This window comes from Ipomoea nil, unplaced genomic scaffold, assembly GCF_001879475.1.
Source record: "Ipomoea nil cultivar Tokyo-kokei standard unplaced genomic scaffold, Asagao_1.1 scaffold0482, whole genome shotgun sequence".
NCBI lineage: Eukaryota > Viridiplantae > Streptophyta > Magnoliopsida > Solanales > Convolvulaceae > Ipomoea > Ipomoea nil.
The window spans coordinates 2,113,672-2,125,666 of NW_017616910.1; the positions used below are offsets into that span (position 1 = coordinate 2,113,672).

Sequence of the window (11,995 nt, forward strand, 5' to 3'; positions counted from 1 at the left end):
GGGGGGGGGGGGGGGGGGGTGAGAAATGTTGGGAGAGAGGGAACTATCTAGAACTTCCTATGATAGTAGAAAGAAACAAAAGGCAAATCTTTGACTTTATTACAGATAAAATTATGAGACATATTCAATGGTGGAATAGTAAATTTTTGTCTAGGGTAGGGAGAGAAGTCCTTAAAGAGTGTGGTCCAAGCAATTCCTTCGTATGCTCCTAAAGAGCTAATTAAAGAGATAGAGATTGCCTTAAATGCCTTTTGGTGGAAAGGTAGAGTGGGAGAGGGTAGAATACACTGGAAATCTTGGAATCAATTATTACTCACCAAGGAAAGTTGAAGTTGCTGTAGTTAGGGAATCAGTCAGCTGGATCAAGGAGATGGCTTTGGATTATGTCCTCGTGGAAACAGACTCTCTTAGGGCGGTCAAGAGTCTAGAACAAAATAAAGGAGATTCCTACTTTAATTTAATTATTATTGATGTAAAAACTTATTGAGCAATTTCTCTCAAGTGTTTTTATCGTTTGTCGAACGATCAGCGAATCGGGCGGCTCATACTGTCGCTAAGCAATTCGTTTCTAGATCAAGTTGTTCGGAGTGGTTTGATAACCCTCCCCCTATCTTTGTAATTTTCTGACTTTGGAACTGGATTAATTGAAGCTTCTGGTTTGTTTTCAAAAAAAAAAAAAAAACATGTGGAATTTTGCAGAAGAAGAAATGAGTATCACACCCAAGTTGGGGACCGTTGAACTAGTCATTACATTACAACAATGGATAAGAATAAATAAATAGAAAGTCATAGAGTTAATTTTTAATTTTTTTTTTAATCAAAGAGGAAGGGGAGGGGCCCCCAAACTACACATTGGTTGCACTGGAAACCACACGGTGTATCATCGAAATTCCAATTCTGTCTCGCTCCACATCTTCTTCCACCCCCAGAGGAGGAGTGTGTAATTCTTTCAACTAGGCACTTGGACGGCACCGATGGTCGCAAGTCTGTCCGCTATCATATTCTGCTCTCGCCAAATGGCTTTGAACTCAACCTTTTTGAAATGCCCTATCCACCTCCTTATGTCGTCAACAGTCCCACTTATGGGTCCTTGTAGATGCTCATGCCCATTGATCCACGTGATGACAAATGAGCATCCGACTGCACTTCAACGACACTCACTCCCTTTCCCAGGCCCACCTGAGACGTTGTTCGATCTCCTGTGCTTCAATCTCAATCGCATTCCTAGCATTAGACTTGGACGAGAAGCCACCAATCCACCTCCCATCGCTGCTCCGAAGGACCCCTCCGAACCCAGCTGCGTCGGTGGAGAACTTGTCACCATAATTTTTTTTTTTTAAACTTTTTAGATGTAGCATTGTCAACATAATTAATGGTGTATATTTAATAGTCGATCATATACAATGTACATTTGTACTATACTCTAAATAGAAAGTCATAGATTTAATTTTAATTTTTAAGGTACGAAAAATGTTTTTTTTTTTTTTTTTTCAGGTGAAAGATAATTAATCAATTAATTTAGGAACGATATTGTATAAATTGATTAGAGTTAATTGAATTTTTAAAAATAAATTATACGACGTGATTAATAAAAAAAAAATTGTACACCTATAATCTACTACACAATTTGAAACTCATGTACCAACCACATAAGCCGTGACCCGCTAAGGCCATCCATATTAGTGGATCATGCACAGATATTAAGAAAAAGAAAGCCAAGTTGGCAGAGAGAGAGGCAAGAGAAAGAGACAAGAAGTTCATCTGCAAGAGAAGGAAATAATGCAAAAAAGTAGGACCCACAGGAGAAATGGAGCATTGTGACAGCCTCGCGTGGCAAAATCAGTTTTACTTTTTTTTTTTTTCCCCCTTTTTTCTCTCCTCTCCCATATGCTGTAAGCACTATTCTCTTTGGGTTTTTTTTTGGAAGTTACTGGCTCTATTACATTGTAGTATCTGTTCATATACTTTCTCAACCTACTGAAACACAAAGAACCAATAACGCCTCCACTGAGGCTCAAACTCGTAATCTTCCAAATGGAAGTCCAACCCGGGTACCATTAGACCACATAGTCTTGGTCACTATTCTCTTGGTTTAAGAGGTTTATTTTATATGAAGTACCTTTTTTTTTTTTTTTTTGTTTTAATTTAATAAATTAGTATAGATGTTTTCAAATAATAAATTAGTATAGGTGAACATTTCCTATTTTAAAGATTTGATAACCCCGCAAGGTATTGGTCTAGTAGATGAAAAGTTTCACTTATGTCCGATTTCTGTTACAAAAAATGAATTCTGTGTACATAAATGTGCTGTTTAGTATTGGCCAAGAAAGAGTGACGATGTACAAGATTCGACAACTCAGTAAGAGATAGTTGGAAGGAGGGAATTAGAAAGAAATGAATTGTAATTTCTTAAGAAAAGAATAAGATGTGTATTCAAATTTCACTATTTGGTAGACATATATAGAATCATTAGAGATTTAAAAGGAATAGAGTGAATAAAGTCTAAAATTTCATTGTATAATAATAATAAAACAAAATCATAATTTACTGTGAAATTCTAATTTTACATATTGTAGAATTGTAATTTTTTGGGACTTTAAGAATTATAATTCTACAATTAAAAAAAACTCTGTAAAATTATAATTCTCTTTGACCAACAATGAAATAGTGAAATACAAAATTTATGAAATTTGATAAGAATGAAAAAACATAATTGCATCTTACCAAACCCCTCATTAAGGTACAACGTTGGACGTGATTCATCTTGAAGATAAAATGAGGCCCAAATATTTAACGCCACTTCCATTCATCCCTATCCTTTTTTGTCAATTGTCATCACTTACGTTAACCTCTCATCTCTACTCACTTACTCACTCATCTGCCCCACCCACCCCCCAATTTAAAGCTTCCCCGCTAACTCCCCGCCCCAGCAAAAACACAACACATTCTTGTTTTTTCTTCTTTACTCACTCTCTCTCTCTCTCTCTCTCTCTCTCTGTCTTCCACTTTTTGTGTATATGAAAGTGAAATTTTTCAAACACACCACACCCACAAACACTCTTTAATACTTCCCACAGAAAAGAAAAAAAAAACCCAGATTTTTTGGTGTAAAAATTATGGTTTTGGGGGGATTATAACAAAGAATTAATACATTCACATTCCCCCGGTCAAATCCTAGTACACAAACATCGCTGTTCCTCTTTTTTTCCTCAGCTCGGCCTTTATTAAATTTCGTTTTCGTGAATTCCGTCAATCAAATCAAGTGAGATGGTGGGCAGGAATTACGACGTGGCACTCCAAGTGGGGGGAGGAGGAGGAGCAAGAATGGCGGGGGGGAATATCATGCAGAGGATTGACTGCTCAAGTCTCCCTTGGCTTCTCTTTCGAGTCTTCTCCTATGAAAACCACGAGGGAAAACCCAGGATTCTTTTTTAGACCCTCCTTAGTCCTTACTTCTTCTTTTCTGTTTTTTTCCTTTATCCTAAACAGTAAGAACACAAAATTCCTGAGCTGAAATTTGTGTATTTATATATATTGCTGTCGTATTAGAGAAACATGTACAAGGGACGATTTGCTGAGGATGATTACCTCGAATATGTCGAAACTGATCCCACCGGTCGCTATGGTCGAGTAAGTGATTTATACTTATTATAATTATTATTATTATTATTATTTTTTTAATAAAAATTGCTTTCATTATATGTATACATGCATGTGTATATCTGTTCTGGGTATATAATAGATCAATGGGCAGTGTATGGAGTTCATGAGTTTTTGTTTGCACTAAGTAAATCCTAAATAATACTCCAAAGTAGTATTCGGAGAAAATAATGTTTTTATTTTTAAAGAATTTAAATTTCATATTTATCTGAATAAAGCTGTGTAATTCTGGAAAAAAAGTGTAAAGTTATGGGTTTGAGTAGGTGGGTGTTAAGCTGTTAAAGGGTTAAGATTAAGCAGTTGTTTTGTTTGTTTTAGTGTATTTAATTTCAAGATTTAATGCAATTTTCTTGATTTTTCTGATATGTTTTATTGGGCTTTTGTTTTGGGTTGAAATGGGGGGTTAGTTGGGGGAAATTCTGGGGAAAGGGGCAATGAAAACAGTGTACAAGGCAATTGATGAAGTGCTTGGAATGGAAGTGGCGTGGAGCCAAATTAAGCTGAATGATGTGCTACAAACGCCCGAGGATTTGCAGAGGCTTTACTCGGAGGTGCATCTTCTCAGCACGCTCACTCACAATTCCATCATCCGCTTCTATTCGTCTTGGATTGACGTTGAGCACAGGACCTTCAATTTCATCACCGAGATGTTCACTTCTGGCACGCTCAGAGGGTAAGCTTCGTTTCGTGCTTAGCTTGCTTCCATTTTGGTTAGAAAACGGTTATGGAATTTCTGACCACCTGAAAGTGATCTTAAATCAAGTCGAAAGCCCTTGTTCCGACCACTTTTGGTATCCGGAAAAACCTTTGTTGCTATTTCCGACCACTTTTTGCTTCCAACTTGATTTAAGATCACTTTCAGGTGGTCAGAAATTCAATAATTTCCAGTAGTGTTGGTTTCAACCCGAAACTCGTAGTCTAATAGTTATTGAGTCTTGCTTGTGTAGATGGTTAGTCGGGAAATTGCATTGGCTAGTTTGGTGTGTTAGTAGCAAGTGTGAGGAGAACGAGAACGCGTTTAGTGAATGCATCTATTCCATTTAATGGGGTTTTACTTTTTTTAGTGGTGTCGTGAATCCAATCAGTCATGTTCGATACTCTCTGGTTATGTTGAGAAAAGGTTGGATACTGAAAGGCTTCTAATCTTTCTTTCGTGTGAACGGAATAAAGTTGTAAAGTTTAGGTTAAAAGAATAGTAGGTCAAGAGAACTGGTTAAGTGTTAGTTGAGTATTACTTTTTTGGCCATTTGGCAGATTTTCTTGATGATAACGGCAAAGTGGAAATGTGGAATTATATTGATGCAATCTTCCGATTGACTGCAGATACAGGAAGAAGTACAAGCAAGTAGACATTTGTGCGATTAAGATTTGGGCCCGCCAAATACTCAAAGGCCTCGTTTATTTACACGGCCATGATCCTCCGGTGATCCACCGAGATCTCAAGTGCGACAACGTTTTCGTCAATGGCCATCTTGGGCAAGTCAAGATCGGTGATCTCGGCCTTGCAACTATTCTTCATGGATCCCATAGGGCACATAGTGTCATAGGTATTCTTTCTCGTTTGCATTTTTGTAGCTAATAGTTCTATTCCCGAGTGCTTCGTAGTGCAGAGAGCATAGAAAAATAGAAAAATCTGGATTTTATATATAAATTTTAAGGTAAGATAAAATCATTATTTTCTCGTGTGTTTATGGTAATAGGCACACCGGAGTTCATGGCACCGGAGCTGTATGATGAGAACTACAACGAGCTTGTCGATGTATACTCATTTGGAATGTGTATTCTAGAAATGCTTACGACTGAATATCCATACAGCGAATGCTCCAATCCCGCTCAAATTTACAAGAAAGTGACAGCGGTAAGATCATTTTCGAAATGTTATGTGTTGACTATTGTCATTCTCTCTCGAGAGAGACTTGTTAATATGGCAAGTGAAATACTCCCCCAGGGTAAAAAGCCGAGGGCATTTTACAAGGTTCAAGACGTGGAAGCTCAACGATTTATTGGAAAATGCTTGGAACCCGTCTCGAAGAGATCATCAGCACAAGAGCTAATGGTAGATTCATTCCTCGCCATCGATGATTTTATTATGAAGCCAATAAAATTGGTTGGATGCCAGAAGTCTTTTCTAAATGACAATATTGGATTCGAAGACCTTAACTTGAACGAAGCCGCACCAAGGACTAACATGACTATCACCGGGAAGTTGAATCCGGAAGACGATACCATCTTTCTTAAAGTGCAGATCGCTGATAAAGAAGGTATATTTATATTTTCCCTTTAATGGTTTATGAAGCTTCTTGCTAGTTGTAATGCATTATCTCTTTGTTTTAGAAGTGGATGAGGTCACTAAAGTTCTCGAGTTTTAGGCCGTGTTTGGTAAAATAGTTAGCCTATCAGCTAATTTTGACTTTTTTGACCACTATAAGCTGTTTGACTTGGTTAAACAATTAATACAAGTGTTTGATTAATTAGTTTTTTGTAACAACTTATTGCTCCAAAATGCTAAAATTCAAAAAGCTGCTCCAAGTAGCTTTTTGAGAAAGTCATTTTGTTTGTAACCAGCTATCAGCTAACAGCTAATTTACCAAACACTTCTATAACCAGCTAATGCTATCAACTAGTGAAACCCACTAACACAATCAGCTAACAGTCATTTACCAAACATCCTCTTAGTCTTTCTTCCTATAGAATCAAAGTTTAGATTTTGATTGGCTTGGTAACCCCAAGGTCCTAAGTTCGACTCCTAGTGGGAGCGGCCTATTGGCCTTTTTAGTTTGAGCCGGTCAGTTATGGAAAATCTAGACTGGTTTACCTCCTTGTGATTCTTTGCCGGTTAGAATCATAAGGCGAGGTTTACCCAATGCACACCTTCGGATAGTGTCCCTCGTCAACCAAAAGTTTAGATTTTGAAATTTTCTATCCTTGCAGGCGCTGTTAGGAATGTGTTCTTTCCGTTTGACATTTTAAACGACACCCCAACTGATGTTGCGATTGAAATGGTGAAGGAATTAGAAATTACAGACTGGAAACCTACCGAAATCGCAAATATGATTGATGGGGAGATCACTGGTGTAGTGCCTCAGTGGAAGAAATGGAATCAGTACGACTCATCCGATTACCACGCGCTTAACTATAAGGACAACGAGAACGAACATCACAATCCTCACTTCTCATTCTCGTCTTGTTCGTCATCGCAATTGTCGGTTTCGGGAAATAGCCAAGGTCCCCGATGGCTTCAAGGTATGTGAATAACTCTTTCTTCCGTGTTATTCATTTGTTATATATAATTGTGTATGGTCATAACTCATAACGTCGATTTTAATTTATCTCTATATATATATGTGTAGATGAATGGTATGAAGACACGAGTTCGGAGGGCTCTTCGTGCTCGGGTAACTATTCATACTTGAATTATGTTTCTAGCGACGAGAATGAGCATATAAGCCCGAGAAAACAAAGTCAGGCATCAGTTGCTGTTACGCATAGCCATTCCAGATTCTGTCCCGGAGAGATTTCGAGCACCGGGAACTCCCCCGCTCAAACGTGCAAGGACGCGCTGGAAACGACCCGAGCTTCAACTTCTCGAGATAAATGCACGCTCGACATGCGTAGATTAACAAGGAACCGATCCCTCGTAGATATGCGCAGCCAGCTGCTGCACCGAACATTGGTCGAGGAGGTGAGCAAAAGGCGATTGTTCAACACCGTTGGATCTGTTGAGAACATCGGGTTCCAAGCCCCTCGCGAGGGGTCTAGAAAGAGCTCTCGCTGTGCAAATGCTGCTTCTTCTTCTGAGAATTGAGCTTGGTTAGTGACTGGTAAGGGGCATATGGCCATAATAAAACTGGTAGATTTGATGAGATGGGAGTTAAGAGAGTGAAATAAGCTTTTTTTTTGTGTTAAATTTTGATGTGTGTTTCCTGCAGTAGTGTGATTGATGAGGTAAGAACAACTTGAGTAGCTTGTAATGGTCAAAATTCCAAATGTAAATACAAAAAAATCTTGATCTATTGTATAATCTCCAATCAATTAATGCCTAATCAAGTAGTTGGTGAGAATGGTAATTACAAGGTTCAAAATCTGTATATCAGCCTTCTCGATTAGAAAAAAGAGGGTGTTGAACTTATAATCGTATGGTTATTAAGTCAATAGTCTAATTAATTTGGTCGAGGTTGTCTCTGATTTAAAATTGTTTAATTCATCAAGTTAAATCACTGTCACATCATCAATGATCTTGATGTTGAATGGCATGAAGTGACTCTTACAAATGGGAGGTCATAAGTTCAAGGCCTGACATGAAGTGACTCTTCCAAATGGAAGGTCATAAGTTCAAGGTCCTACGAGAGTGGTATTCACTTTTTGTGCTATCTCAATAGGTTAAGAAAGTATATTTGAACAGATATTACTAGCACACAATTTTTCAATTTATCTTTAAAAAATATTAAAATAATCTAAAATAAATTTTACGTGAACTTAAGAGCATCCATATCAGCTCAAACATTTTCACAATCATGCGCGGGGCTGCGCTCCACGCGCAGAACTTAGATGCCTTTTCTATTTTTTCTCAAATGACAAGTCCCACAAAAATACTACATTTGCAGATAAATAAATAAATAAATAAATAAATAAATAAAACTATCTCCACATCAATAAAAAATTACCATTTGATTTTTTGTTCTGAAAAAATTTTCAAAAATCCAAGTGTGGATGCTCTAATAGTTATTAGTTCGGATATGTTTCTTGTTATGGATACATATATAAATTTGGTTCAGATATCAAATGTAAAATTTTTTACATATATATATTAAACTTAAAAGTAAAAATTATATTTATTTTATTTAAACTAAATATTTTTAAAAATATTTTAAATATAATATCTAAAAATTACTCAAAAGTAAACCCTCCACCTCCCATAAAGGGGAGCAACTTGGTACCTATTGGACTACAAGGTCTTTGATAAATTTAAAAATATTAGTGTTAGTAAACACATTTTCTAAACAGAAAACAAATAATAAAAACTAAAAAGTTTTAAAACAAAAAATAAATAACAGTTTCCTGAAGTAAATTAACCATAATGTTGGTAGAATTGACACTTTTTCTTTTATTGTAAAATAAAAGATTCAAAATATAATGCAGCCATGTATGAATAGGTTTTTGAATTGGTGGTGTCCCACTTTTCTTCATCACCAACATCATATCATTTCTGGACGTGTATCCCATTACTTAATCAGTTCATCAGTGTTTCTTTACATATAAAACACAGACTTGAATCCGCACACCGATCATTAAACCAGAGACATGAAGCTGATCACACCTTCATGCAAGCGTTTCATCTTCACCCCATTCAAGAAAATGCTTCGCCTCTTCAAATTCAGGCTCCGGAAGTCTCTCTCCGTCGGCCGGCGGCTCCGCCGTCCAAGACAGCGCAGAACCGCCATCCGGCGAAGTATTTTCCGATATTTACCGAAGGCGAGAGAGGACGACGATGAGGCGATGGAGCTCAAGAGTTTCTCGGACACTACTACGACGAATCAGAAGGCGCCGTTTCCCTCTCCTTTGACTCCGGCGTATGTAAGGATGATTGCGGAGGCGGGGAATGGTCGTCGGGAAGATGGCCGGATTCCCGACGAGGTGGACGGCGGCGATGCATGTAGAAGATTCGAGAAGTGCTTGGCGGGGATTGTGGCCGGAGAAGGGAGGATGGCGGCGAGGGATTTGATGGATGTTGAGGATTTGGTTTACTGCTGGGAGAATCTGAGGTGCCCGGTGTTCTTGGATCTTGTTTGCAGATTCTATAGAGAGTTATGCAAGGATGTGTTTTCCGACAACGTTGATACCACCCTCCATCCAGACATTATTCGATCGTGGCGATCCTAAGATCGAGTTACACTTGAAGAATCCTAATAGAAATTACTTTTTGTCTCACTTTTTTTTTTCTTATTTATTTATTTATTGAGAAGTTTAGTCTCACTTATTTATAATCAAAAGAATTGAAGAAATTCATTACTTTTTTTTCCATACACACGAAAATTATAAGACGAGTGAAGCATTATTCTCGTATTACATTTTAGAGGTAAATTATATCATAATGTGTGGATCATAACAAAAGAATATTTTTAATATATTAATAGTACATTATTCGTATATTGAATATACATTATACAAAATAATGTATTTTCTCTGAATATAATATACATTTTTAATATATTAAATGTACATTATTTGTGGCTCTTCTTGAGGGAAGGTCAATGGAAGAACCCCAGTAATAATTGATAGAGAAAGTATAGAACAGATACTACATTGTAATAGAGTCAAAAGTAATATTAAAAAAGTACATTATTTGTGTACTGAATGTACGTTATTTGATAGTATGGTCCACATAACTGTGTGGACCAATAATAATTGTTCTTTAGATGTGTAGGCTCTTCCAATGACACACACATATATACAAACTTAGAGCATCCACATTAGTTGGGGAGAATGGGGGATATGAGTTTTTTGCACTTTTAGTCCCACGACTATAGTGGCACTGGCAGAATTGATCCACAACTTTTGAACCTTGCAATTTTAGTCCACGACTATTAAATTTTTTGCAAAAATGGTCCTTCCGGCCACATTTCCGTCAAAATTTCACCGGAAAAAAAAAATTCTCCATTTTTAGCCGGGTTAAAATTGACATTTTACTTATCTCAAAAAATTAAAAGAAAAAATTGATATTTGACTACATACAATATTACTGGGCTACATACTACTACCCCAGGCGGCGGAGTACATGTACCACTCCAATGTTGCTGTCGGATAACCCAACTAGCCCGGGGAACGCCACGGCCGCTCCCCCGCTTACTGACAGCCCTGCCTGCTCCAGGAACGTAACTCCGCCGCCTGGGGCAGTAGTATGTAGCTCAGTAATATTGTATGTAGTCAAATATCAATTTTTTTCTTTTAATTTTTTGAGATAAGTAAAATGTCAATTTTAACCCGGCTAAAAATAGAGAATTTTTTTTTTCCGGTGAAATTTTGACGGAAAAGTGGCCGGAAGGACCATTTTTGCAAAAAAATCAATAGTCGTGGACTAAAATTGCAAGGTTCAAAAGTCGTGGATCAATTCTGTCAGTGCCACTATAGTCGTGGGACTAAAAGTGCAAAAAACTCTGGGGATAATGTAAGAGTTATTAGGATAGAGAAAATGGGAGGAGAAAGAAAAAAGGAAAAAAAAAAGGAAAAAGAAAAATTAAACAAAAATAATAGTATTTTCATTTACTGTCAGGCGCGCTGGGCACAGAGGTGACAGCCACGCATGGCTGTCACGCATGGTTAAAGTTAATGGTGGGCCCCACATTTCTGAAATCTCCCCACATTTGCAGAAGCACCCCATTTTTCTCTTTCTTGCTTCTCTCTTTTCCACATGGCATTTTAATCTGACATTATTCTCACATTATGCATTAGTGTGGTTGCTCTATGACATATTGCATAGGGCGTGCAGAACCCGAGAAATCCGTCCAAACTGCCTGACCTGAGCCCCAGTAAACTATTGTGTTGTTGAGGTCGAATTAGACCAGTTATCATCTTGAAGACGGTTAATGAAAAAAAATATTGTACTTAATGCGGAAAACAAAAGTTTCCAACAACCTAGACAATTGCAAATAATTATTCACATATGCCATCTTAATTATACAGTGTATATACAACATATGCAAATAATATATTTAAGTAATTAAAGCTAGGTAGAGATTATTCAGGCTCAAATACCAACAGTAAAACAAATTATGTACAAATTATGTCATGTAGAAACATAAACACGTGACAATCAGGATCATAATATAAACACTAATCTCCCGCCAATAACGCTTCTTGTTGTAGATGATTGAGTAGTCCTAGACTGATTGTAAAGTTACGTGAGTATCTCTCGTTTTGTCTCTCACTTCTGCTCAACTCTTTCTAGATGGTGTATGAGGAATGAGTGTAAGCAGTAAGAGGATGGTAGATCTTAAATAATCACATGCCATCAATGTGGTAGTTGGATGACACTAGCTGATCTCCTAAATCCTAACACTCATATAACAAACACTTAATATTATCATAACTGATCCTGATGTTATAATAATAATTAATAGTTAATAGGAAAACGTTACATAAGCTTAATGTGGATGCGTCAATTGATTTTTCTCGTCGTTGCATAGGGTTTGGGTGGGTGGTACGAGATGTTAGTGGGGAGTTTGTGGCGGCTGAAGGTGTTATGAGAAAGGGTGTGTTCTCTACCTGTGAGGCGGAGGCGGTGGGAGTTCGTGAGGCTCTTAATTGACTTAAAGAGAATAAGATGAACGGGGTGAAA

General features: G+C 37.4%; 2 protein-coding genes across 2 annotated transcripts; both read left to right on the forward strand.

Moving 5' to 3' along the window:
* Positions 1–3,015: 3,015 nt before the first annotated feature.
* LOC109173650 (probable serine/threonine-protein kinase WNK4) lies at positions 3,016–7,703 on the forward strand. The gene is made up of 7 exons (XM_019322911.1): positions 3,016–3,630; positions 4,068–4,333; positions 4,984–5,207; positions 5,361–5,518; positions 5,609–5,921; positions 6,592–6,903; positions 7,011–7,703. The coding sequence occupies exons 1-7, from the start codon at positions 3,556–3,558 to the stop codon at positions 7,463–7,465; spliced, it is 1,803 nt and encodes a 600-aa protein (XP_019178456.1). The 5' UTR covers positions 3,016–3,555; the 3' UTR covers positions 7,466–7,703.
* A 1,242-nt stretch (positions 7,704–8,945) lies between these two features.
* LOC109173513 (transcription repressor OFP17-like) lies at positions 8,946–11,965 on the forward strand. The gene is made up of 3 exons (XM_019322753.1): positions 8,946–9,498; positions 9,536–9,582; positions 11,785–11,965. The coding sequence occupies exons 1-3, from the start codon at positions 8,962–8,964 to the stop codon at positions 11,963–11,965; spliced, it is 765 nt and encodes a 254-aa protein (XP_019178298.1). The 5' UTR covers positions 8,946–8,961.
* The last annotated feature ends 30 nt before the right edge of the window (positions 11,966–11,995 follow it).

Bases quoted from the DNA above. Each gene is read 5' to 3' on its own strand.
- LOC109173650 (XM_019322911.1), top strand. From the start codon at position 3,556: ATGTACAAGGGACGATTTGCTGAGGATGATTACCTCGAATATGTCGAA. The intron at 5,519-5,608 runs GTAAGATCATTT...ATACTCCCCCAG, and splicing joins TTTACAAGAAAGTGACAGCG to GGTAAAAAGCCGAGGGCATT. The intron at 5,922-6,591 runs GTATATTTATAT...CTATCCTTGCAG, and splicing joins GCAGATCGCTGATAAAGAAG to GCGCTGTTAGGAATGTGTTC.
- LOC109173513 (XM_019322753.1), top strand. From the start codon at position 8,962: ATGAAGCTGATCACACCTTCATGCAAGCGTTTCATCTTCACCCCATTC. The intron at 9,499-9,535 runs ACCACCCTCCAT...GATCGTGGCGAT, and splicing joins TGTTTTCCGACAACGTTGAT to CCTAAGATCGAGTTACACTT. The intron at 9,583-11,784 runs GTCTCACTTTTT...AATAGTTAATAG, and splicing joins CCTAATAGAAATTACTTTTT to GAAAACGTTACATAAGCTTA.